The 27,817-nt window shown below is 38.5% G+C and overlaps 2 protein-coding genes and 1 long non-coding RNA gene across 3 annotated transcripts; 2 read left to right on the forward strand and 1 right to left on the reverse strand.

Moving 5' to 3' along the window:
• Nucleotides 1-9,926, forward strand: LOC129744494 (cytosolic 10-formyltetrahydrofolate dehydrogenase). The gene is made up of 3 exons (XM_055737032.1): nucleotides 1-235; nucleotides 6,905-9,617; nucleotides 9,680-9,926. The coding sequence occupies exons 1-3, from the start codon at nucleotides 200-202 to the stop codon at nucleotides 9,733-9,735; spliced, it is 2,805 nt and encodes a 934-aa protein (XP_055593007.1). The 5' UTR covers nucleotides 1-199; the 3' UTR covers nucleotides 9,736-9,926.
• On the reverse strand, nucleotides 9,792-27,158 carry LOC129744493 (dynein axonemal assembly factor 1 homolog). The gene is made up of 10 exons (XM_055737031.1): nucleotides 26,964-27,158; nucleotides 26,807-26,898; nucleotides 18,625-18,764; nucleotides 18,436-18,523; nucleotides 18,055-18,197; nucleotides 17,896-17,994; nucleotides 17,773-17,837; nucleotides 17,586-17,715; nucleotides 15,863-17,525; nucleotides 9,792-10,836 (listed from the first exon to the last, which is right to left on the reverse strand). The coding sequence occupies exons 1-10, from the start codon at nucleotides 27,002-27,004 to the stop codon at nucleotides 9,857-9,859; spliced, it is 3,441 nt and encodes a 1,146-aa protein (XP_055593006.1). The 5' UTR covers nucleotides 27,005-27,158; the 3' UTR covers nucleotides 9,792-9,856.
• On the forward strand, nucleotides 11,236-13,453 carry LOC129744495 (uncharacterized). The gene is made up of 3 exons (XR_008736926.1): nucleotides 11,236-11,843; nucleotides 11,916-12,004; nucleotides 12,062-13,453. It is a non-coding gene; the product is annotated as an uncharacterized LOC129744495 (long non-coding RNA).
• Nucleotides 27,159-27,817: the final 659 nt, after the last annotated feature.

Here is a 27,817-nt window from a genome sequence, read left to right on the forward strand (position 1 = left end):
CCGGCCGCTCGAAACATTCGATCGGTGAAGTCAGGCGGGCTTGGTTCTCGGTTCTCGGCGTGTGGCAGTTGACTGTTTAACAGATTCGATTTTTGAAAAGTTTCAATGAATCCCTGAAAGATTCTTAAGTGTCTGGAACTGTTACTATTGATTAAAGAGTGAATTTAAAGTGCCCTTTGGAAAATAAAGTTTAATAAATATGAGTGCATCATCAGCAGCAACCACCAATGGACATGTTAGTTACATGAATACATCAACGTTTGTTTCATAAAAAATGCAAGAAAAAACTCGGATTTAATATCGTTAATACCGTTCGATTGAATTTATTTTGGGCTGTGTTATGTCGTGTCATTTATCATGCGAAAATTTAGAGTCTGGAGGATTTGATAGTCATAAACATCGTATCAATCTAATCGTAATATCTCTCTGTTTGATTATCAAGTGATTTGAGATTTATATAACGGAATTTATTGTGTCCCTGAGACCTCGTGAATGATTCGATTGCAGACTAAAATTTTTAAACTCTCCGTAATAAATTCACTATGACTTCACAACAACAAATATGTAGCACCGTTGGGAAGATGAAAGAGAAGTGCAAAAAAGTTATGATTCGAATTTCACACAACTAACAAATGATATCCCTTTGCCTTGGAGGAATATCATAATCATTGCACAATGGGGAAAAAAGTGTACAAACCGCGAAGAAATTCAATATCTTTCGTCCTACATGACCCAAATCTATGAAATTATACTTTCCTTTTGTGAAAATTTCCGGAGAATCGATTGGACATAGTTTCAAACGCCACGCAAGCTTACGAACGGAGATATAGTGCCCTTTTATCCCCTAACTCCCCTATATTTAGTAAACATTCAAGTAAAACACTGATTCGAACCAGAGAATTTTGAACGAATACAGACCTATCGTGTGTAATTTTTTCTGAGGAATCGAATGAAGGCTGTTTTGGCCACCGCACGCTTAAGAAAATGGAGTTATGGCTGTTTTTACCCTCAATTCCCCTATGTTTTTCAATTATTTCTGAAAAAAGCATGTTCGGACTTGAAAATTTTGAACCAAATGGGTTGTATCTTGTGTGGTTTTTTCCGAGCAATCGAATGAGGGCTGATTGAGCCACCGCACGCGTCGGAAAATGGAGTTATGACTGTTTTTAACCTCAATTCCCCTATCTTTTTCAATGATTTCAGAAAAAGCATGTTCGGACTTGAAAATTTTGAACAAGTCCCAACATGCTTTTTCTGAGCTATTTGAAAAATGTAGGGAAATTGAGGGTAAAACAGCCATAACTTCTGTTTCCAATCCGTGCGGTGGCTCAAATAGGCTTCGTTGGATTCCTCGGAAAAAATCACATAGGATACAACCCATTTGGTTCAAAATTTTCAAGTCCGAACATGCTTTTTTTCTGAAATAATTGGAAAATGTAGGGGAATTGAGAGTAAAAAGGCACTATATCTCCGTTCGTAAGCTTGCGTGGTGTTTGAAACTATGTCCAATCGATTCTCCGGAAATTTTCACAAAAGAAAAGTATAATTTCATAGATTTGGGTCATGTAGGCCGAAAGATATTGAATTTCTTCGCGGATTGTACACTTTTTTCCCCATTGTGCATTGCGTTAAAATACTTGTTTTTAAGTCCATGTTAAACACTGTAAACATTACTATTCAGTATTAAAATTTGAGTTAAGTATAAACAACATGACTTACAACAACTATATAAAAAAAACTTTAATTCATTTAAACCGCTATCAATGATGCCACCGTTTAACAAAAACGTGTTTCGGTACACCTTTATTTAGATGAATTGTGACAAGTTCAAAAAAGACATTCATGAGTTTTTTTATAAGGTCTTTTAACCCAAGTAAATGAGGTGAAACGGAATAGAAGATTCCTTCAAATCGATTCCAGAAGATGATTTCTTCAAGTTTAGCTGAAGAAAAATATTGAAAAACAATTTTAGAGAGAATCATCACTACTGACATTTATCGAAAACGATTGTGAGTGACGTACAAAGAATTAATTCTGACTTTGCTGATTCGGAATTCAGTTTTGTTTAGATCTACAAAACTGTTCAAACCTCTTTTAACTTGTTTTGATTTTTTTTCTGGGACATTTTTTCGAAGCTGAGAGACTTTCCGCAGACTGACAGCTGACAGACTGTTGACGATCCGGAGACAGCGATTCGGATTTTCGTTCGTAGAGAGATGTAGCGTGAGCGCGAGATGTCCCGGAGACTCGCAAACGCGAATCGGGCCTTTCTGATCCGGGTTTCGATGTCTTTTCTGGTAGCGTTATCTGGCTATTACTGGAAGTACTTCACTTTCTCAACTTGTTGCCCAGCTACCACGAAATTGGAAGGATTTCTGTGTTGATTTCCATCGACTTAGTCTTCCCGACATTGACTTTGAGACCTGCTGCCTTGGAGCTTTCGGTGAGGTCGTCGAGTTTGCTCTGCATGTCTTGTTGTCTTTAAGCGAGCAAAATCATTTCGACTGCCAGGTCAAGTTTGATTAGCTGCTCCATTGTCGAAGGATTCCACGGCAATCCTCGGTTTGGTGCACAGTCAATCGATTCAGTCAAGATCTCATCCTTTACGATGAGAAAAAGTAGGGGTGATAAAATATATCCCTGTCTCACTCCAGCAGTTACTAGGATTGGTTCGGACAAGACATCGTCGTGCAAGACTTTGCATGAAAATGCCTCGTACTGTGCCTTGATGAGATGGACTTGATTCTCTGGGACTTCTCGTCGTCTAAGCGCAACCTAGATATTTATGTGGTTCAGTCGGTCAAATGCATTTTCGAAATTAACGAGGACTCTCTCCTGAGTCCTAGAATTCGTTGATTTGTTCCAGTATTATTCGTAGCGTTGTGATGTGGTCCACTCATGATCGTCCGGATCGGAATCCAGCTTGTTGCCGTCGGAGTGTAGCGTCGATTTTCCCCTGGATCCTGTTCAGGATCACTTTGCAGAGTACTTTGAGGGTTGTACAGATCAACGTTATGCCTCGCCAGTTACCGCACTCTGTCAGGTCTCCTATCTTCGGGATCTTTACGAGAATGCTCTGCATTCAGTCGGCAGGGAATGTTGCAGTATTCCAGATATCAGCAAAAAGATGGTGCAACATTTGTGCTGACAAGGCAGCGTCAGCTTCCAGCATTTCAGCACGGATCCCAGGCGCTTTGTTGGATTTCATGCCTGTGATTGTCGCTCCTATTTCAGCCAGCGATGGCGCTTCCAAGTTGACGCCATTAATGTGACTTACTGTTGGCGCTTCGAGCTGCGGATTCTGTTGGCCATCGCTATTTGTGACTAGGAAGAGTTGTTTGAAGTCCATCTTTTGAGCTGATCTCGTAGATCGGTCAATAACTGGCCTGCTCGGTCTTTCAGCGGCATTCTTGAATTAGTCCTTACACCACTAAGGCGGCGAGAAATATCATATAGTAATCGGATATCTCCATTGGCGGCGGCTCTTTCTCCCTCTTCAGATAGAGAGTTTGCCCAGTCTACAAACTTGTTTAACTGCCTTTTCCAGCACCGCATATCGTAAGCGGACGGCTGCTTTGGCTGACCTTTGGCTCAATTCCGACTTTCGCCTTTCTCCGATCGCTCGATCATCCTCCAAGTTTCATCCGTCATCCTTTCACTTCTACTTCCACAAACTTTACCGGGAGTACCATGGCTCGTCGTGATAAACGCATTCTTGATTCCACACCACTGTTCTTCGACTGTTTCGTCTGTCGGCAGCTCCGAGGCTCGGGACTCTAGCAGTGCCCTCTTCACCTCTGGATTTTCCAATGTCGTATTGACACTGTGTGGGTCAAGGATGGACAAGAGAATACTTCAATGGATTCTCTCAAGTCAGGCTCGATCATCGTCTCCATTGCGTCATTCAGCTGAGCGAGTCGTAACGTCAGTTCCGAGAACGACGATACCTTGGTAGGTGATCTAAATAATGTGGTATCTGGATTGCACATTTGGCGGCCGACAGAACTAAAAATAGTAACAGATTTTAGTAAAAAAGTGATTGGTGCGTTTTTCATGTGGGAAACCTTAAGTTGTATCGTATAGAAAAATAACCTGCGGTAGAAATCACCCACCAAGAAGAAAACAAAACACCAGAATCTAAAACGACCAGTGTTGCGGGTATAACATATTGTTTATCAGTTATGTAAAACTGATTAAAAAGAAAATCCTCGACAAAGCAAAAATTATTGAAAATCTGGAGTCAATTATAAAAGGAATTGCAGTTGTGTTGGTGAATTCATTATTGCGTATTGGGAGGACCGCAATTGGTAAAACTGCGTACTAGAAGAAATAAATGGCGAATTGAGAGAACCGCCAATTACTTGCGTGTTACGAGGACCGCAAAAGTAGATTCAGCGTGTTGGGAGAACAGCTGATTTGAAATTAATAACGAGTTGAGAGGACCGCCAATTATTTACGTGTCGGGCGGATCGCACAAGTAGAATAGCGTGTTGAGAGGACCGCAAGAGTAGAATCAGCGTGTTGAAATTAATAATGAGTTGAGAGGACCGTCAATTATTTGCGAGTTAAGAGGGCCGCAAAAGTAGAATCAGCGTGAGAGCACAGCTGAATTGAAACAAATGGCGAGTTCAGATGACCACCGAATATTGCCGTGTTGGGAGCACCGCAAAAGTAGAATCAGCGTGTTGAGAGGACAGCTGAATTGAAATTGATAACGAGTTGAGAGGATCGCCAATTATTTGCGTGTTGTAAGAAGAATCAGCATGTTGAGAGGACCGTAAAAATAGAATTAGTGTATTGAGAGGACAGCTGAAATGAAATTAATGGCCTGTTGAGAGGACCGCCAATTATTTGCGTGCTGAGAGGATCGCAAAAGTAGAATCAGCGTGTTGAGAGGTCAGCTGATTTGAAATTAATAACGAATTGAGAGGACCGCCAATTATTTGCGTGTTGGGAGGATCGCAAACATAGAATCAGCGTGTTGAGAGGACAGCTGAAATAAAATGAATTGTGAATTGAGAGGACCGCCAAATTTTGCGCGTTGGGATGACCACAAAAATAGAATCAGCGTGTTAAGAAAACAGCTGAATTGAAATTAATGGCGAGTTGAGCGAACAGCTAATTGTTTGCCTGTTGGGAGGACCGCAAAAGTAGAATCCTCGTAAATATCCTTTACATATGCCGGATTATAATTGTTTTGCATCATGCTTCTGCAACATTATACATAATTGTTTTGCATCACGCTTCTGTAACATGAAAATTTCATTCATCCAAACATATTTTGTAAGCAGCATCCTTATGTTCAGAAAAAATGTAAAAAAAAATAGTAAAAAGAGAGCCAAAAATTACTACAATTGTTTTTTGGCCTTTATGGTATCACAAATTTATCAAAAACTAAAAATTTTCATACGTTTCCATTAATTTTTTTTCTAAATAAATTGTGTAGCAAGTTACCCCTTTTTCTAAACATAGTGAAATGACATGTTTTTGGAAAATTAAAAATAACTGAAGAAACCATTAATTTTTCAGACTATGTCAATTTGATGTCCAATTAATGTTAAATCTTTTGATGCATGAGGGGTCTGTGGACATAAGTTTTGTAGAAGCCATTGAAGTCATAGTCGATGAAAATCAATATCAATGTTCTCCAAATATTCTTAATGCTTTGCAGGCTTAATGGAATTCTATTTTTGTCATTTTACCAAGATAAGTCCTCTAAAAACCACGATCATTCCACCATGTTTCAGATTCATTCTACAGCAGTAGGGGAGAGGAAGGCTATATGCGCATATTAAGGAAAGCACTCATTTTCTCCCATATTCCAATAGATAGGAGTCTGAAAACTATATGCACATGAGCGGACATCTGTTTTATATACGTTAGTGAAATTTTTCTGTTAAAATCTCTTACAGTTTTTGTGAAAATAATTTTATAATAAAAGAAGTCAAAATAGCCGATTTCCGAAACTGGCGGGCTAAATGCGCATATTTATGTTTTTAGCTATATTTCATTACCACTTGCAATATTTTGATATTATTTAATTGAAAATGGTAGAAACGGATGTTAAGCATACGTCAAGGCCGAAATTTTGGTGAAATTTTTTACATCACTAGTTCTTTTGCATGAAACATAGTTAAGTATGCCATATGGCCATATTTCAGGGTAATATTTTGTTCATATTGTATTTTTATCGGATCAGTAGGAAGTTCTTCTTTTTTCGCTGTAAGATCGTGATTTGAGCGTAGATTTCATGTTTAAATGATAGAAAGTAAAAAATTTATAAGACTAATCTATTTTTCTTGATATAGGCATTTAACCTACCTTGATATGGGCATTCAGAACCTGTCTCTTATTCCAATATCTTATCATTTACAACTTTGCCAAAAGCTTCGATTTGTTGAATTTCCGATTTCCAGATGAATAAGAAAGAAAAACCACTAAAATTTTTGTTCACAGAATCTGTATGCACAATAATTAAAGTTCAATATATTATAACAAAACTGACAAAAATCTTGTTTGAATTTTTAAATTTTTTCGACTTTATATAATAATTTAATTTTATTATGCCATGTGTTAAAAGCGTATTACCCTCAGACTGCACTAATTATATATGATGAATCTCCAGCCATATCGTCAATCGGCTGTATGCGCATATTACCCAATATGCGCATATAGGAACACTTCCCCCTACACACCCATTTCCGATCTTACGAATCCGAACTCTCGACCTTTCGCTTGATAACATGCGTGCGCTATCAATATTTTGACTGCGACGATGAAAATAAAATTTTGCCCCCTCACGGTGTCTTATCGCGTACGGTCATGAAACTAGAGCTAAAATAATAAATATTTCATTATAATTATGAATTGCGCAAACATTAATTGTGCTTAATCACGTTTGCAGATTGGCAATGGTCACCTGAGCGCTGCTGCTGGCGAGGAGGACTTGAAGATCGCGATCATTGGGCAGAGTAATTTTGCGGCGGAAGTGCTGGAGATTCTGCTGGAACGGCACCATCAGGTAGTGGGAGTTTTCACGATTGCCGATAAGGGGGCCCGGGAAGATGTGCTGGCAACGACGGCTCGGCAGCTGGGAATTCCGGTGTTTAAGGTAGCAGCATGGCGGAGGAAGGGCGTTCCAATTGCCGAGGTACTGGCGCAGTATCGATCGGTGCAGGCTAATCTGAATGTGCTGCCGTTTTGTAGCCAGTTTATTCCGATGGAGGTTATCGATGGGGCCAAGTTCGGGAGTATCTGCTACCATCCGTCAATTTTGCCAAGACATCGAGGGGCTAGTGCCATCTCGTGGACGTTGATTGAAGGAGATGACGTGGCAGGGTTCAGTATTTTTTGGGCTGACGATGGCTTGGACACTGGGCCAGTATTGTTGCAGAAACAGTGTCTGGTGAATGGAGATGATACTTTGGACAGTTTGTACAAGAGGTTTTTGTATCCGGAAGGTGTAACATCGATGGGAGATGCCGTTGACATGATAGCGGAAGGGAGGGCTCCGAAGATAACGCAAACGGAAGTTGGAGCAACGTATGATCCGGCTCTTTTTCGGGAGGAAAATCAGTATATAAACCTGAACCAACCGGCTGAACGGATTTTTAACTTTATTCGGGGTCTAGATTCAGTACCAGGAGCTCTGGCAGTTGTGCTGGACGAGGATGGAATTGAGATTCCCGTGCGACTACATGCTGCTTCACTTTGTGGCCCTGTAGAATTGAAGAACGCGAAGCCGTTGAAGCTCAAGGGAGCCGTGGGTCCGGCATTTGTTGATAAGGAAGGACTATTCCTTACTGCTGCCGATGGAATCATGGTAAAAGTGAAGCGTTTGAAAAAAGGTAGCAAAATGATCCAAGCTAGTGATTGGTTTGCGCAAGCTGGGAAGAAGATAGTTCCCTTGGAACTAAATGAACGAGAAATGGAGATGGAACAGATTCTGAAAAACATTTGGAAGTCTATATTGAAGGTTGAAATCGAGTCCGATACTGACTTTTTCGCTTGTGGAGCGGGTTCAATGGACGTCGTGAGGTTAGTTGAAGAAGTCAAAGATGCCCTGGAAGTTCCTTTAGAAAACGAACACTTGTTTATGGCTCCTAGTTTTACTGAATTCTTGAATGAAGTTATCGGTAGAACGAGAAATGGTAGCAGTGAAGGCAGTTCCGGACCTCAGTTTGATGGAATTGTGTTGAAAGAGAACAAGAAAACGATTTCCGTCCCTACGCAAATGTTTGTAAACGGGCGTTTTATTGACGCCGAGGGTAGGAAAACGCTGGACATTGTGAACCCAACAACTGAGCAGGTGATCTGCAAAGTAGCTGCAGCTTCCAGTTCCGACGTTGACTACGCCATCAGATGTGCTCATGATGCTTTCAAAGGAGCCTGGAGTCAGGTATCAGCGAGGGAACGAGGACTTCTAATGTACAAACTTGCTGATCTTATGGAACAACACAAAGAAGAACTTGCCACTATTGAGTCCATAGACTCTGGAGCCGTTTACACGTTGGCTTTAAAAACCCATGTCGGTATGTCGATTGACGCTTGGCGATATTTTGCCGGATGGACCGACAAAATTGAAGGACAAACTATTCCTGTTAACCCTGCTAAGCCAAACAACGTGTTAACCTTCACCAAGAGAGAACCAATAGGAGTTTGCGGCCTTATTACCCCATGGAACTATCCTCTGATGATGCTTTCTTGGAAAATGGCTGCTTGCATAGCAGCGGGTAATACCGTAGTGATAAAACCAGCTCAAGTGTGTCCACTCACTGCCCTGAAATTCGCCGAGTTGACTGTCAAAGCTGGCTTTCCACCAGGTGTAATAAACGTAGTTACTGGAGCAGGCTCCGTCACTGGTCAGGCCATTTCCGAACATCCTCTAGTTAGGAAGCTTGGCTTCACCGGTTCAACACCCATCGGAAAGAAGATCATGACAGCATGTGCGGAGTCCAATATCAAGAAGTGCTCAATGGAACTGGGTGGAAAGAGTCCGTTGATCATTTTCGCCGATTGTGACCTAGATAAGGCTGTTCGCCTGGGAATGTCTTCGGTTTTCTTCAACAAAGGTGAAAACTGTATTGCCGCTGGTCGGTTGTTTGTCGAAGACAAAATTCATGACGAATTCGTCCGAAAGGTGATCAGGAACATAAAAACCATGACTATCGGAGATCCTTTGAACAGAGGTACTGCTCATGGTCCTCAAAATCACAAAGCTCACCTTGACAAACTTGTGGAGTACTGCGAACTGGGTGTTAAAGAAGGTGCTAAGCTAGTTTACGGTGGACGGCGAGTTCCGAATAAGAAGGGATTCTTCTTTGAACCAACTGTATTTACCGAAGTGCAGGACCACATGTTCATAGCTAAGGAAGAATCCTTCGGGCCAATTATGGTGATCTCGAAGTTCCATAGCAGCGATTTCGATGCTCTGATTCAACGTGCCAACAGTACCGAGTATGGACTAGCAAGTGGCGTTTTCACCAAAGATATTCGGAAAGCTTTACTTTTCGCCGAAAAAGTCGAAGCCGGGACGGTATTCGTAAATACGTACAACAAAACGGACGTAGCTGCTCCCTTCGGCGGATTCAAACAGAGTGGGTTTGGAAAAGATCTAGGTCAGTAAACAATTTTGGAAACTATAAGCTCGTTTTTCATTCTTATTCATTTTTTATTGCAGGAAAGGAAGCGCTCAACGAATATCTCAAAACCAAATGCGTGACGATCGAATACTGAATACCGGAAACCTATTCATCGGATTTATCGGATCAAGTTAGACAATAGTTTAAGAGTATTGTGAAGCAATGCGTGCATTTATTAATTACGAATTCTACTTAGTGAGTGAAACCGAAAACAATTAAATATCTGTTGAATCACTGTTGAAAGTGTGCTTGACAAATAAAGCCTCGCCTTGTTGCTTTTGTTCACCCATGTCCGAAGTAACTCGATCCTGCAAGTTGTCTTCTCTATCACCGATAATTTCATTCGATTCAACATCCTCGACTTCCGGCATATCGAATGTTTTGTTAAAATCCGGTGTTTCTAGATCTTCAAATTCATCTTCTTCGTTCTCACAGACTTCTTCCCATGCCCTGCCTTTCTCGATAATCAATCCTTCAGCTGCTTCGTCTCCTTCAGCATCAATAAATTCAAGGTCTTCGTCCTTTTCATCTGACGTGTTCAAGCTACTGTCATTTCTGTTCATCACCATATATGAGTCGTAAACTTGACTGGACAGTCTTCTTTCTACAACGTCCCGGACTTTATCCAAATCAGCCACCACCCGATCATCACCCCTATCACTGTGTCTCCGAATAAACTGCCTAAACTTAGTAATTATTGGATGAGCACTGATGTTGATGTTTCTGCGCATATCTTCCGGATCTTCGTAGCGCTTCCAGTACTGATCCACCTGACAGTTGAGTTGTTGCCCAATCATTGGATTATCGCTCAGTTCCTCGGTAGCTTCCGTTACTATGTTATAAATTTCATCATCAGCCAGCTGATCGATTTCGTGCTGAATTTCAATGAACTTCCGGTAGATGGGGTCCTGCTGCAGCTCTTCTTCCAGCTCCAGATCTTGTGGTGGAACGAGCACTGGTTTTGGTGATGTTAGAAGCTCCAACAAACTGTGATCCGGGCGAAGTTCTTTTGGAGGCTCATCCTCATCTGAGGAACCACTGGAAGTCGTTTGAGCTGAGTCGCTGAATTTGATGCTTTTTTCTGATTTTATTCTTTCAACGATTGTTTGAGCCGACTCGAGCACTTCGTCTACTATTTGGTGAGGATTCATGAAAATTGCTGTAGCTTCTGCGGTAGTTTTCGGAATGCGGACGTCTGTTGATTAGAAAAAAGAAGCGATGATTAGAATCAAATAACATGACATTAATAAAGGACGAAAACATTATTTTAGACGAAAAACTTTGGGAAGATAAGGCGACTGTTGCAGTTTTCAGGATTTATCCGAACTCACTGCACTTTAACAAAAGTTCTGAGATCCGGGATCCGAGTTGCATGATCAGAGTTTCGAATTCTGGGTTCAAAATTCCAAGTTCTTAGTTCCGTGTTCCATGTTTCGAGTACCGAGTCCTGAGTTCAGAGATCAGAGTTCCAAGTTCCAAGTTCTGAATTCCAAGGTCCACGTTAAGCGTTGCGGATCCCGAGTTTCAAATTCCAAGTTCCGTGTTCATAGTTTTGAATTCCTAGTTCCGGTTTTCGAGTTTAAGGTGATCAGTCTATTCAAATAGCAAAAACGACTATTTATATTCGAGTTCCAAGTTCCGCGTTCTGAGTTCCGTGTTCCGAGTTTCGAGTTCCAAGGTCCAAGTTTTAAGGTCCGAGTTTCGCGTTCCGAACCCCAAGTTGCAAGTTCCTAGCTACGAGTTCAAAGATCCGAGTTTCTTGTTCCCCTCTTAGAGTTTTTAGATTCAAGTTTTTGTTACATATAAGTTTTTCTATACATTAGTCATAAAACTTTCGATACGATATGAGCGAATGGCAACATTATTTTTGATAAAGCCCATCCTTTAACTTAATTATATTAAGCGTATAACAGAAACCGATCTCATCTCTGATCGGAAAAAATTCGAACACAAACCAGCTCGGTTTGACAGAATTCGAGCAGAGGACGGCAAATTCCTATAGGGACGAAAAAAGAAAAAATCCCGTCTGACAGATTCAGTTCCGGGAGAAAATTGAATAGAGTCGGACGAAAAAGTTGTGACAGCGTGCCTGCTGTCGGGAAAAAAAACGCGTGTGCGCCGAGTTTCGGGCATGAATAGCCCTCGAGTGGGACAAAAAGAAGCTCGCGATCCGCAACAGAGCGACAGCATCGGAAAAAGCGGGTAGGTTATATTACGGTGCCAAAAGTGGCAATAAAGCATCAAACCTAACCACAAATCTAAACGAAATCGCAGATCAACATCGCATAAGCACACCACACATTTTATCTTCCGATTCCGAGGTCCACCAACGGCCGAACAAGGATCGGCGCCGATACGATAGGGTAAGTCCCCGCTTCCGAAACGGGAAGCCAGAAGCTAAATGGATTATTCTTCCATAGAGAAGCCAAAGAGGAATCCTCCGCCACGTCTATTTAAATACCGGTCAGGAAAGGAAGTGACCAAATTGTGTCCCGGATTCGCAGGGCCCCTTTTTTATTTCTACCCCAGTTATTCATCATCACATCGCTCCCACACGGCGATTTGCTTCCGGCGGAGAGAACCTCCGAAGGAAGAACATCGTCAGATAAGGCAAGGTGGTGGTCAAGATTAGCTGCCAGCAGAAACGACGGTGGAATCATCCACAGGGCGAATTGGCAGCTTCATTAGCAGGCAGTTGGCTGTACCAGTGGCAGCACAAGGGTGGCCACCAGCCACATATCGTAATCATCAGTTTCGTCCCCACTGCGCCAGCAGTTGCAACATTCTTCAGCAATCCTGTTTGGGATTATTCCGATGCCTTAGCAGCACAATTTAAGGCGGTTTCGGCAGGATAATCACCACCTGCGGTGCCAGCTGCACGTCTTCGACCCATCGTCGATCGAATCAATTGAGACATCGGTCCCTGAGGTACTCGCAATCCGCTGAGTCCGCAGCAGCATCAGTCGAGGTGATTGGTGTCTCCAGTTTAAACCAGCTTCTCACCACATCAGCATCCACCGTGGTTTTTCGGTTCGACCATCATTTCCGGGGCCCAAGTGCTACCGGTCGGTTTCTACCTCAGCAGGATTTCCCATGCCGCACTGTCAGCTGTGGCAATCGTGGCCTGGTCGGCCGCACAACATCAACGAAAGCGTAAACCGCGCTTAATCAAGTAGACAGCTAGCAGCAATGACGGTGGTGCCCAGACGCATCAGCTCCAGCAACACAAGCTGCTTTCTGGTTTGCACCATAGCATCAGCATTGGCGTTGGCCAGTGAACGTCACCGCAGCGCAGGCTGCTATCCAACCGCATTTTCTGAGAGACCATGGCATCACAAACTGGATCTGACAAACACTGAAACGCGAACGCTCAACATGGCTGGGCACGATTACAGTAAATATTGGCTTCACAAGATGCGACTAGCAGACAGCCCAAACTGCGAAAAATGTGATCAACCTGAAACCACAGAACACATTATATTGAATTGCAACCTATACAACGACCTTCGAAAACAATTCAACTTCGCTGGCAAATTCAACCACATCTCAGACTTACTCAAGGTAAAAGAAACATTGCTTTTAAAAGAAATTATAGAATTTCTTAAACTCTCCAAGATGAACTTATAAAACTATTAGTAAATCTTCCTAACGAAGCAAAACTCTGTACGATAACGTAGCAACTAAACAAATAAAGAACACCGCTGGATATGTGATCACAGTCACCAATCCATTCGTAGATTTCCACAATCCACAATTAAAACTAAGAAGAAGAAGTTCCGAGTTTCAACTACTGAGTTCCAAGCTCCGTGCTGCGTGCTCCGACTCAGTTCGCACGTTCTCTCAGAAATCGACAAAGCATGCAAAAAAATTGAAGTTGAGTCACCGAACTTAGAATAAAACGGTTAATTTCGGCGACACTCCAAGAACACAAATATTCTCATTCGGTTTGTCCTGCCGAGATACCTAGAGGCAACGAATGCGAATGCGTACATGCGAAATCAGTTTGAATCGTACATTCGTACAGTGTGCTCGCATTTTATCTCCGTGTTTTTTTTTATATGTGTGCATTCAATCGTAGCAGTCGACTTCTCAGGCAGGCAAACACGAGTCTCGAAGGGAAACATACAAACACGATTCAGATTGTTTTCGTGCGTTTCTCTGGAGGGCGTATCTTAGATTATTTCGTGGCACTCACCCAAGGCACGCGTATGGTGTGTTCCTCTCTGCCGATTAGATGATGCAAAATCGCCAGAGAGATCGTTACGACCCCTCTGTCGATTTGAGTTACCTCTCTGCCGATTCATGTTTACTGGGGAGTTCTGAGCCCCGAATACCGACTAGCGTGTTCCGAGTTATGAGTTCCGAATTCGAATATTGAATATTGAAATCTGAGTTTTGAGTAATGATATCTCAGATCTAAGTTCCGAGTTCTGAGTTCTGACATCTGATTTCAATGCTCCGAATTAAGCATTACCGAGTTACAAGTTCCAACCCAGTAAACATGAATCGGCAGAGAGGTAACTCAAATCGACAGAGGGATCGTAACGATATCTCTTGCGATTTCGCATCATCTAATCGGCAGAGAGGAACACACCATACGCGTGCCTTGAGTGAGAGGGAAGCTTTAAGAGTTAAATTCTGAGTTATCAGTTCCAAATTGAACTGAACAGTCTCAGATCTCAAGTCTCATGTCTCAGTGTCTATGCATTTGTTTCATATTCCATACTTCATGTCTAATAGACTGAGTCGATTTGGGCCATTTTTGTACTTTTAGAACCCTGGGGTCTAAAAAGCTTCGTTTTGATCCAAAACTCATCCATGATTTTTTGCAGAATTTTTAAGTAACGTTTACATGAGTAAATTTGAACTTTTAGGTTTGTATGGGAAAATTGAACATTTTGTACTGGAAAATCAACATTACTTTTCTGCCGCTCATAGCAAGTCCGTCCCATTTGCGTTTTTGTTGAAGTGAGAAAAATGGCATTGAAAAATCGTAAAAAGTCCAACGCTAATTCGGCACTTGTACGCGTTTTTTATCAAAGTAATCAACAGAATCTGTCACTGCTACGGCCAATGAAAGATTTTCGCTTTATAAGGATTATTTTTTTGTTTTGATTCTGTTGAAAATTATTTGCTGGGCCCTTATGGCTGTGGGACCGACTTGCGATGATTTATGCCATATGGGACCGACTTGCGATCATTTGTTCAATGGGACAACATTTCTTGAGTTTTTTTTTCGATGTTCGTCAGAACAAAGTACTAAAAAAAAAGTTTTCTCTTGAAATTACAGATGAAACTAAAGTGTTTCCAGCGATAAACTGAAAAATGATAAAAACGCAAATGGGACGGACTTGCTATGAGCGGCAGTTTTGTTTCTTTTGTGAATTCGAGAAACGAACCTACTAACGGATTTTGAGCCAACTTATGAAATCTCTAAAGGAAATTTTCTGCTGAACCACTTTGTTGAAGACCGTAACTTCGTATTTTAACAGGCAAAAAAGTTATTAGCTGTTGAATAGAGGTATGTCTTTTGGGGATAAAAAACAATAAAATAAAATTACATCACTGCGGGTTTCTTGCGAAGTATTGCATGAAAAGTAGTCATGCAATACCTCGCTATAACCTATAGGCACCCAGCAGTGATGTCAAATGAATTTATTGTTTTTCAGTGCCAAAAGGCATGCCTCCGTTCAACACTTAATAACTTTTTTGTCTGAAAAGATACAAAGTTACCATCTTGTACAAAGTTTTTCAGCGGAGAAATTTTTTTAGAGATGATATAAATAAGTTCCACAGAATAAACAAAAATGATGTTGATTTTTCAATACAAAATATTCAATTTTCCAATAAAAACCTTAAAGTTCAAATTTACTGAAGTAAACTTTACTTAAAAATTCTGCAAAAAACTCATGGATGAGTTTTGAATCAATACAAAGCTTTTTGAACCCCAGGGTTGAAAAATTTAAAATTCCAAATCGACTCAGTCTAATGTCCCATATCTCATGTATCACGCATCACATTCCGGGTCTTAGGCCTCGAGTCGCATGTCTCATATATCCTATCTCAGATACTATGTCCCATATCTCATATCCTTCGATCATGTCTCATACCTCACGTATCAGGCCCATGTATCATGATTGTGTCTAAGGAATCAAAGCAAATCTCAGTTGCAATTTATAAGTGTTTTCCTTTGAAAAGCACAAATTACATACTCAACCTACCTTCTTGGTTTTCCTCAACATTCTCATCCAAAGAATCTGAAGATTCCGGTGGTGCTTTGAACATTCCGCTCGGTTGGGCGCTAATCAGTTTTTCAACTATTTGCTCAACCGTTCCTTGGCTTCCAAGTCTCAAGACATCGAACTCTTCCCCAGATTCCTGGGTCGTTTCCAGTTCCGAGCATTCCACCTCGATCTCTTCAGGAATTTCCTCTTCGATGGATGTTCGTTTTTCGGAAACCGCAGGTTTCGTTTCATCGTTGATGTTCTGAAGCAGGTTATCAACTTTCCTCAGTTTTTCTCCAATTTGTCCGTAGTCTTCCATAATGTTGGCCAGCTGGACGTGGATCTCGTCGATGTGCGCATTGTAGAGATCTTTTTGAGCGTTAACTTTATCGATCAAGTTTTGAAGTTTATCCTGGTCCTTACGGAACGTGGCCAGCTGATACTCCCGGAAGTCATGCTTTTCGCCACCGATGGAGAGTTCCTGCTCTTCCAGATTGACTTCCAAGTCGTCTTGATTTCTGATGAAACGATCGATAATATTTTCTTTGGATGATTGACGCTCTTGTCGGGCTTGCTCAATTTTGGCTTGGTTGGAGTTTTTCTGCATAGTTCTGAGCATTCCAGCGAATTCACGAGGGTCAGTCCGCATTGTTTTGGGATTTTGAATTGGTTCTTGTGATTTTTCTGCTTTTTCGTCCAGGTTTGGTTCAATAACGTTAACGGATTGGAAAAACTTTTTGTACTCGTCAATGCATTGTGCGATTGATTTCTCCCGTTCTAACTTTACTGGTGCCCTGTCTGGTTCCTCGTTTTCGGATTCGGAGGGAGTGGAGGAGCTGGAGGTGTAATTGGTGGCTAATCTTGGATTTTTCTTCGGGATTATTTTATCGTACATTGCCTCACTGTCACTCGAGTCGGGTTCCGAGCTTTCGGGGACGCTGCTGCTTTGCGATACTTTAGTGACATTGGACTCCAAACTGTCCTCGTTTTGGTCTTCTTCCTGGTTTCTTCCGGTTGAAGAAGAAGGTCGCGAATCCACTTTTCCGATGATTTCTCCTTCTTTGGATTCTAAAATTATTGAAATTTGTTTGTTTTCTTCGTTGAACACGACGTTCAGTGTATCGTCTTCTTGTTCTGCAGATTCCACCTTCTCTGTCTTTTGCAGAAGCTCTAAACTGTGTTCGATTTCCGAGTTTAACTCTTCAACAAGAGATTTGTTTCCAACTGAGGGTTCTTCATGTATCGGAGAATTGCAAGGATCTTCAGCAATCAGTTCTTTCAGCGGTTTCAACACTTGAAGGGGATGGCAGCCCTCTTCGGATTCGATCAGGTGTTCCGTGTCCTGTTCGAATTGCTTCGGTACTTGCACAACTGTTTCCTTTTCTTCCCGATTGAAGTCATCGTCAGAAAATACTTCCTCAATCAACGGCTTTTTCTGGGGACGGAAACATGAATATGGATCAAAGGACAAGTTTTCGTTTGAAGTTGCTTCATTCGGTGGCTCTATTGCCTTCAACGGTGTAGCGGGTTTTGCTCTTTGCGCATTGCAGAACATTCGCTCTACCTCATCCCAAGCCTGTTCGTTAGACTTCTGTTCCATTTCCATGAGCGGCTCGGTGTATTTGATCGACTCCGGTTCTTCGTCGCTGCTCGTTTTTAACTAAAATATGTAGTTTTTGTCAGCTTTGTTTTGTGTTTTCCAAAAACAATCAATACTCACCAACTCAGGCTCGCCATCGCCTCGATGTCTCATGCGAAGGGTAGCATTTACGCTCCGACGTATCTTTCGTTGCTCTTCTTTCTTCCAACGTTGCAGTTCTCGGCGTTCTTCTTCGTAGCCACCTCGTTTCCTACAGAAAATAGGCGTTAAACAAGTTCTTTGCAAGAAACCCAAGATTATCGTATACCAAGCTTCAGCACAGGCACGATCACGATCGAATACCGGGCGAGTATCCAGATAAGTCAAATTTTTCTAAAGATAGTTTGATATTTAAATGTTTGTCATTCGTTCATAATGAACTCAAACTTACACATTCCAAAATCAACGTTTTCCGGTAAGCTGGAATCACATTTACCACAGAGTTTCCGGTCATGGTGAGCACTCGCAGAGCTTTCATATCACCTAAAATCTGAAATAGAAAAAAAATTAACGTGGATCTTAGAAAACAGAACGTTTAGTTGTGAAATACCTTAACAATCGCAATATCATCGATCCGATTGTGCGAAATATCCAGCACCGAAAGGTTGTGGCAGTTGCGGAGTTGCTCCAAATTCTCAACACATTTCAGGTAATTGTGCGAAAGGTTCAAGGTGTTTAACACCGGAAGAATGTCTAAAAAGTTGGACAAAATAACGAATATTTAATGATACATTTAAAGTTCCGATACCTTTAAAAGCAATACAAAATCTACAGTTCTGTACTGTTGTCAATAATAAATAGTTGTTTGATTTTTCTCTGAGCTCTATTTTCTCCATCTATCTATATACCCTTTTTATGCAAAATTCACAAGCAAAGTTGAAGGTGAACTCTCTAAAAAAATAACAACACAAATAATTTATTCAACACTCACCGGATCCACAGTTCTCAATTCGGTTGATGTGATTGTGTGACAAGTTCAGCGTATCCAGTTGCTTGCAATGTTCCAAATTTTCAATTTTCTACCGGAAACAAAAAAAAAAATAGTAGAACACAAATTAATTCGTCATTTCGCTCGTTTAATAAAAAAAATAAAAAAAATCGCGTGATGGCCCTAGCTCACCTGTAGCAAATTGTTCTGCAGATACAAACATTTCAGCTCCGTTTGGTGCTCCAGCCCGGAGATGACGGAAATGGCGTTGCACTCCAGCCAGAGACATTTCAGCCCGACGTATTCCTCCAACGATTCAATCGCATCGTATCCTAGAGAGAGAGTTGTTTTTTTTTAGGAGGGCACGGAAATTGACCGCAATGAATAAATAATGATTCATGAGATTTGGGTTTTCTGTGTCTTTTTTTTGTTTGAAGTGGGTTGAAACCTTTCTTACAACAGTTTGGTTAATGTTAAAAAATATATTTTAGCTCAATACATATCTGTCAAACTAAGACTGAACAGGATAGAAAATCTTGACGTTGAGCTCCAGTTTGAAATAGCAAACCCAAATTTCTTTGGTTCAATTTTTTTTTAATAATTGTGTATGTTCCGAATCGATCTAATTACTATTGAATATTTTGACAAACCACAGTTCCAAGTCCTAGACACTAAGTAACTATTTTTGAGTTCGAAGGCTTAGGGTCTGATTCCAAAGTCCTAAATCATCAATTCTAAGTCCTAAGTCTGTATTCTTGAGCCTAAGGTCCTTAATCAATTGTAACTATTAACTCATAATTCCTAAATATTTTTTCATCAGTATTTAGTCCTTAGTCCTAAATCCTAAGTCCAGAGTCCTTGATACATAGTTCTAAGTCTGAAGTTCGCACTCCTTAAATCTTAGCCTCAAGTCCTAATACCTAAATTACAATCTTCTATCCTAAGCGCTGAGTTCGGATTTTTTAGTTCAAAGTTCTTAGTCCGAAGTCCTTAGTCCGATGTCAGAAGTCCTATGTGCTAAGTATTAGAGTTAAGTAATTAGATTTTTTCGAAGAAACATGAAGTTTCACAGAGATTCTATGTGTGTTTGTTTGTTTGTTTTTTGCCATCCATCTTAACTGATAGGTGCGAAGTCATAGATCTTGAGTCAGTTCTATCCAAGGTTGCCGAAATCATTGAAACAACATTTTGAGCAAATTTTCATCACAGAATCTGTTTCTGTGACACAGAATTTTAGAAATATTCACAGATTTCACAGAATTTTCAAATTGCATACGTTTTCCAAAATAAATTTTGGGTTTTAAAATACGAACTGAAATATATGATAAGGTTTGATTTGTCATTTGATTTTTCTCAAGCAAATGCAAGAAAGACGCAATTTGACACGATTTTTCAATGAAGTTATTGAAAAAGCATCACAGAAAACTATCGCAGAAAACCTTCACAGATTTTTTTGGTAAAATAACAAAAAGTCAGTTTTTTTTCGTCAAAACACAGAATTTTTTTTCGACAACCTTGGTTCTAACTCCTAACTCAAGTCAGCAGTAATTAGTCCCAGGGCCAGATTAAGCCATCGGGGGATTTTTCTCGGGGGCCCCTTCGAATCATATTTTTTTAAATAAGCCAACTAATCGGAAATGAAAATTATAGAAGCTGTTAATTTTTAAAATTCGATTCGTAATCAACAACTAACATTTTCAAGTTTAGAAAAAATTAAAGATGGATATTAATTTTTTTTATTTCATCGTTGATAGCTTGGTGCTTGTGCTCCATCAAAAGCAGGATAAATATTCCCCTCATAACAATTAGGAAGTAACATTAACATTATGATTTCAGACTAAGAATCCGAAATTTAAAGAAAATCCAAAAGAAATATAAGAGTTCAAGAGTATAATTCGAATCCTGAAATCAGATTTTATTTAGAACCACGATTCAGTGTCTAAAATAAAAAAAAAATCTTCAAATCAATATATGAGAAACAAATTATAAATGCAACTCATAGACAAACTTGAGAAACAAAGTTACAATCAGAGCCAAAGAAGAAATTACTAAATTTTTAATTCAAAACAATATTTTATTCCAATTTCAAATTCATAAACATAGGAAAATTATTTTTATGTTATATGTTGAAACTTTAAAATTGTGATGCGAGTTTTGAATTTCACTTCAAATATTAGATACAGAAAAATTTGTCAAATTTGTCTAAATTTGAAAAAATAAACACAGAATGTAGACAAAATGTTCAAAACACGTAACCAGTAATCATAAAAATTCAGATAAGTTTAGAAGCTTCAACAAAGTTCTCGAGTTCCCAAAATAAAGAAAATTATGAAACTTTAAAAAAATACAAGACTTTGAAATTTAAAAAATTGAATCTCTTTTTGTATTCAAATCAATTTGAGAGATATAAATTGGAAAATATTCAGAAATCCGTATATTAACTTCAGTAAGAACATTTTTAAGATAAAAGTAGGGAAAGTCGGGTAAGACGGACACTTTCAATATTTCGAAAATTACGATGTTTTGCTCATATGGGATGGGAATATGCTTGCCTAAGTGTATCAATACATTCGAGACCCTTTGGTTATACTCATCAAGTAAGGGATCATAAAAGTAAACAAAACAAACAAAAACTTTGAGGATCCATTATTTGATGAAATTTTCTCTCCTCACACTAAAGTACGTAACTCGCATTTTTTTCGAAAATTTCCACCGTTTTCAAAGGTGGAGTGTTTATTAGGCTTCTCTTTAATCATCTGGAGGAAAACCAACGAATTTACGTCGAAGGGCTTGAGCAACAATTGTTTTGAAAAGAATGTTGCCAAGACGGGTAAGACGAAACCCCAAGATCCGCTAAAACGAACTCATAAGTTTTTCCAGGTATTTCAAATTTTTCGTTGATTTTATCCACTATATGTCTTCAAAATACCTTGACAAGAGCAATTGTCGGTCAAAAAGCACTTAGCTTCTCAAATAGGCCTTAAAAACTGTTGAAAGAGAATCGCAGGTGAAGGCAGCGCCTATAAAATACGAAATTCTGAAAATCACACTGTTTTGCTTTCGGACTCGGACCAGTTGGTTCCATTTTGGCTTAAAAACGGTCTCGAATACTTAACTCACAAAAATATATAGGTACTTTTATAGCAATTTTTTTGACAAAATGTACCTTTTCACGCAGTGTCCGTTTTACTCGACCATTTTTGAAATGTGTAATTTGCAAGCATGTTTAAGATTGCTATAAAAACAACTTTGATGAAGGAAATTTTCTTATTCCAACGGCTCATGCGATAAAAACTACCTTAATAAGTAATAAGTTTTGGAATATCGTTTCTTTGGTCCAGCTAGACTCTCAAGTCTTAAGTTTTAAGTCTTGAGTCTTATGAAGTCTGAAATTAAACACCTGAAGGTGCTGACCTCAGATCCTCCCAATTACTACATTCTGGAAACCAGTAACTACATCTGGGAGTTTAGATTTCAGAGCTTATTTAGAGTTCAAGGGTCAGAGTTCAAGGCTACGATTTTCGCATTCCAAGTTCACAATTCAGACATAAGAGTTAAAAATTCAGAGTTCAAAGTTCCAAGTTCAGTTTTCAGCGTTCTGAGTGTTCAGAATCTAGAATTCACAAAGCTGTTGTCTGATTTCTAGATTAGTTTCTAGATCTTAGTCTAGCTAAATTTATGAAACCTGAAGTCAGAGTTCTAATGTCTAGCTAGGCTTCACAATTGTTGGGAATGCGTGAACAGTATAAAATTCAGAGCTGAGATCTCAAATCTGTAGGGGAGAGTGGGGATACTTGATCCCCTTTTCTTATTTTCACCATATCTTTTTGGAAAAATTTAGCAACTCGCCGTCTTTGACATTTTCTGACAGCTTGTAACTTCAAGTTTCTATGCTCCAAAAATTAGAACGATACTTGAACCCGTTGATGAACAAGAAGCATTTTCGTGGGAGTAAAAAAAATGCGATTTTTCTGAAGTTAGGGGAGACTTGATCCCCTATTGAAGGAGACTTGATCTTTTATTCAGGAAGCCCTAATCCTTGTATAAAAATCAAACAAAACCCCAAGATAGAATGTTAATTGACTATTTTGGTCATGTTTGTTCTCATTTCACAATTTATAGCAGACATAAGAAGAAAATTCTATAACTTTGTCTCAACGCTAAAAACATTGCATACTTAAAGGCGCTATTTTTATAATTAAGAGAAAATTAATTATTTTTGCTCTTTTCTTCAGACAAATGTGTGATAAATATTAGTTTTTGGATAAATATTAGTAATTTCGTAATCAGCAATCATAAAGATCAATTCAGAAGAAGAATATATCGTTTGGAAGGGGGATCAATTGTACCCAACTCTAGGGGATCAATTGTACCCATAATCAACATTTCAGAAAACTTTTTCTGAAAAAAGTTGAGAGTTTTCCATTGCTTTGAAAATATGGCATTATGAAGTTCATTTCACGCTCGAACGATTGATACATTGGAACATATATTTTTTTCATAATTTTCCCATGTAAGGAACGTTTTAAAGTGATGAAAAAAGATCTTCAAGTTACATTTTGTGAAATTTTGCAAACAAAGTTCAATTACTCAAACAATTATTTTGTTAAAAAATTTTAAACTACAAGCATTGTTATTTTCCTCATTTTGGCACATTTTTCTAGAACATTTGGTCTTTGTAAGACATTCCAGTTTCGAGATATAGCTGAGGAATCAAGTATCCCCAGGGATCAAGTATCCTCATTCTCCCCTCAATATTCAAATATATGAATTTCAAATTTTTAACTTTTTATTCTTGAACACTGAGTTCAGAATTCCAGACGCTAAAATCACTTTCAGAACTTCAAGCATAAAAAATTCAAAGTATGTAATTTCAAGACGTTTTAACTCAACTTTGAAATAGGGAAACAGTAATCAAAACTCTCAGAAAAAGGTGAAGAACCATTATTTCAGAATTTTGAGCTTGAATATTAGATCTTAGAGCTTAAAGCTTAAATTCTGATCTTAGTACTGATTTTAAAATGAGATATGAGAGTGCATAAATTATAGCTTAGGGCAAAAAACCTTGTACTTTTTCAATGAGAAATTTGACCAGAAAGTACTGATAATTAAACACATTTGAAAACTTTACTATGGTTATTGACTTTAGACTTTACTTTGATTAGCTTTGAGGTCTGAGTTCAGAGCTGTTTTTTTAAATAACGAGTTCTAAAAACTTTCCATTGATTTCTGTTTTATTCTGAGTTTCTGATTTCAAAGAACAGAGTTCAGAGTTGAGTATTCAAAGTTCTCATTTCCGATTGGGTTCCGAGTAAGATTCAAAGCTATGATAGTAAATTAAAAAAAAAAAAACAAAAACAAATTGTTCTAGCCATAATATAAATAAAGAAAGATTTTGGAAGATCGAACAATATGTGAATAACACTAATTGGAATTCGAATAATTTAGTCAATTTTAGAAAATTGCTCTAGTCGTGCACCTTTAATTACACTAGTTTACATGACTTTTTTTTTCATTGACTGACCCAAATTTTTTATGTTAAATTGGCCGTTGAATCTGAAAATAAAATTCAAAAATATGTAAAAGTAGAACAGTTTTTAAATTATGCTCCAAATATGAAATTTTTGAAAAATAAATAAAGTGCTTGTACTTATATTCAAAAATCTCGGACTACATAACATCAATTTTAAATTTAATTTTTGCATATTTTTGCATAGGTGAAAAAATTTTCTATCGATCATCTGAACTTCATTTTTTTGCAAGATCAATAGTATTGTTGATATTAATGACGTCGTTTTAGACAATATGATAAAAAAGAATTTTTTTATGAAAATTTTATTTTAGACTCGATGGTAATATTTGGAAAATATGATTTCCTACGGAATTTTAATGTCAATTCAAAACAAAAATTTCAAATGATTATTTGTCATAATCGATTGGAAATTGAAAAAGTTATGGTTATTTTACTAAAACAGTAGGATACTTGATCCCCATATCTTATTTTCATCATAACTTTATAGGAAAATTCAGCAACTCGCCGCCTTTGGATTTTCTAACAGCAGCGTGTAATTTCAAGTTTATATGATCCAAAAGTTAGAACGATACTTGAACTCGTTGATGAACTAGAAACATTTTCGTGAGACTAAACAAATTGTGATATATTTTAAGTTACACGAGACTTGATCCTTCATTAAAGAAGACTTGATCCTTAATTCAGGGTGCCCTGACACCTGACCATAAGAAAAAATCTTGTAAAATCCAAAGATAAAAGGTCTGTTGACAAGTGCCATATTAGTTCTCATTTCACAGTTTGTTAGTATCAGACAAAGAGAATTCAAAAAGTTTGGCTACTACCCTGAATCATTACATACCTTAAGGCGCAATTTTCAAGTTTTCAGATAAACACAGTATTTTTAGTCATTTTTAACAGATAATAATTAGATAAACATTCGATATTGATCACATATTAGTAATTTAATGGTAATCAATGATCACGATCCATCCAGAAGAAAAAAAAATGTTTTGGAAATCTAGGGATCAATTATACCTATAACATGCCTTTTAGAAAACTTCTTCTGAAAAAAATTGAGGGTTTCCAATTGCTTTGAAAATATCTATTATATAAAATTCTCTTGTAACGGTGTTTGTAGTACTACTCCTCCGAAATGACCCAAACGATTCTAATGAAATTATTTTTAGAATATTCTGTGGGCATGCGAATCGGTTTATATCGAACAAAAACAACAAAAAGTCGCATCAATTGTCCGTAATCATTAAATTTGTAATAAATTGAATCAAATTAAAGTCATGGCCTTCAATTTATCGAGATTTTCTTTCTTTTCGGCGCCGGGCGGTTCGTTTTTCGTCTCCATGGTCGAGGCGTCGCGAGCAAGCGTCGTAGGAGGTTAGTAACTATGGCATAGCATACTGTTTAGTGAGAATATTTGGGCGCGCATTTCTCAACCAAGTATAATTTCAATGCATGTGGTGGCCATATGAAGCCTAGATGTGTTTTTTCTTCTTGATTCCTAGATCATTTGTACAGCACACAGTAAAGAATGACGCTTACATTTGATCCAGATTGATATTTTGCCGATCAAATCAAAACCTTTATGAAAAAATTAAAACTTTAATTCGTGTTATTTAAAGAAGGAATTATTGTCTGAATAATATGAATTTAGTACTGATGCGTATGAAATAATGGTATGACTCTTTGCGGACATTTGAAAAAAGAAAAATGGAAAGATTTGGTTTATAATCCAATTCGCTAGAAATATTTTTCGAACATGTACAAATGTGCTTCACAGAAGTTGTATCAAGCGCCTTTAATTTTATAGAACAACCACAAAATCCGTTTCAAATGAACAGACACATGAACTGAACAAGAACCTGTCCTTTTAAATAGATTATATAGGATTGATGTTCATTTAAAGGCCGAATGCAAAGAATTGCAAACGTTCAACATTTACAAAAAAATGTATGCATGGTTTCTTAATTTATAAATGGTTGGGCCCAAATACACAATCTGACTAAATAAACTTAACTTTTTTTATAAATCGTTCACCAAAAAACTGTTTAAAGGTTCCCTGTTTCTTTACACAGATTTCAAGTACGTACTTAACATAAATGTGTGTTTTTGTTTAACAAATTTTGACTACATAGAAGAGACTTTAGATCCGATTGTTTGTTGTTAATTTTTTTTGTGATTGATTTTCCAGAAGCATAATTTTTTTGATAGCAGAAGCAGAATTTTTTTTTTGATAAGTTTTTATTATGACCTAAAAGTGTTGAAAATAATATTAACTCCTGTCATTTCACACGGTTAAACAAGTGGCAACACGCCTTTTAGCCATGAAACATATACCAATTTTTCTCTAAAATAGTCAGATAGGGTATCCCGAGTGTTAAATTTGAAGCGGATATTTAAAATTTTTAAATGTCGAGGTAAATTTCGAGGTAAATGTACATGAAAATTTCCAGAAAAAAGAATGAAATGATCGTAGCCTTAAAAGATTAGTTCTTTTTTATGTATTTCTGTTCTGATTTATAAACCTCTAACGACACATTCCCGGTTCACTCGTTTAGAATCTAGTCCATTTCCCGCGAAAGTTTGGTTGTTTTTCTTTGCACTGCATCGTAAATTGCATACAAGAATAACCTCCATGGAATCCAACGGAAGGAATACTATATAGTTTTGTGACGCGAATTCCAAGAATAGTAAATCAATCGATCAAACTAAATTTAACGCCTGTACTCGGTAGCAATAAAATTTCGACAAATTTCCTCTTCTGGGGTAAGAAAGGTAAACAACCCGCACCCATTTCCAAGGTTATCGGATTGTCCCGCAACGCCATTAATTGATCCGGACACTTACCAGAATAGTGCAGATATAAGACATCGTTCAGATGAGGTGTCAGGTAAAGTTTGTTCTTCTTGCACGAATCCACCAGAGACTTTTTGGTCATCCTTTAAAACGACATAACGAACGTTTTAGTTCAATTATGCAATAATAATTGTCAAAAATTACCTACTTTTTGGGACCGAAATCTTCCTGTTCACTACCTCGGACCATCCTTTTTGTTTTCCCCTTAAAAATCGAAACAGAAATTCACTTTTCACAACTGTTTCTGCTCTGTTTTGAACCAAAATTGAAAACTGATGACCAGAATAACAAACCGAACAGTTGCCCTGGAGATGATAATGAAAAAGGGGCCCGAAGAAAGCTTCCGTTTCGCGCAATACGCCAAACCAAACAATCAACCGAACAAACCGAAAGGAGCAGATGCACGTGGTTGATATGAATAGGTAGCGCTGCCGATGCGTTCGTTGATGGCGTAAGGCGTCGAGGCGTAGAGCATGGATTGGCTGGCGTATGAAGAGAGCACCGAGTGCGCGCCAACAGAAATCGACCAATGAGGGAATCAAACTTTGTTGGAAGGGAAATCGAAAGGCGAAGCTTTTTGTCGACCGGAATGAAAGCTTCTGGCGATTAGAACTTATGCGATGTTTTAACAAAATCGTAGAACTAGATGTTAACGCATTTGACGGTGATTTTGCAATGCCAGATAAATATTTGACGTTTTTAATTAGAAGAAAATGTATTCCCTTTCAAAAATGCTTCCCAAAAGCTCTCTAACTAGACTAAACTTAACTATGGAGGTCATGGTGTCGCTAATGTTTGCTAAACATATCCCTAAAATTTTGAAAAAAAAAAAATAAAAATGCATTCAAATTAGCGCAGTTATGTTCGCACCATGGCTTTTGACCCTTAAACAGTCTTCGTCAAATACGGTGTATTCTGTCTTTCGTATTTTCGACAAGCTTTAGTCTACTTAATCAGTATTGTTTTGAGACACCTACTAGAGACTAAGGTATATTATTAACA

The sequence above is a fragment of the Uranotaenia lowii genome, chromosome 2 (assembly GCF_029784155.1).
Source record: "Uranotaenia lowii strain MFRU-FL chromosome 2, ASM2978415v1, whole genome shotgun sequence".
Taxonomy (NCBI): domain Eukaryota; kingdom Metazoa; phylum Arthropoda; class Insecta; order Diptera; family Culicidae; genus Uranotaenia; species Uranotaenia lowii.

Bases quoted from the DNA above. Each gene is read 5' to 3' on its own strand.
- LOC129744493 (XM_055737031.1), bottom strand. From the start codon at position 27,004: ATGGTCCGAGGTAGTGAACAGGAAGATTTCGGTCCCAAAAA. The intron at 18,524-18,624 runs GTGAGCTAGGGC...TGTTTCCGGTAG, and splicing joins TGCAGAACAATTTGCTACAG to AAAATTGAAAATTTGGAACA. The intron at 17,995-18,054 runs GTATTTCACAAC...TTTCTATTTCAG, and splicing joins ATGATATTGCGATTGTTAAG to ATTTTAGGTGATATGAAAGC.
- LOC129744494 (XM_055737032.1), top strand. From the start codon at position 200: ATGAGTGCATCATCAGCAGCAACCACCAATGGACAT. The intron at 236-6,904 runs GTTAGTTACATG...TCACGTTTGCAG, and splicing joins CAGCAACCACCAATGGACAT to ATTGGCAATGGTCACCTGAG. The intron at 9,618-9,679 runs GTCAGTAAACAA...TTTTTATTGCAG, and splicing joins TGGGTTTGGAAAAGATCTAG to GAAAGGAAGCGCTCAACGAA.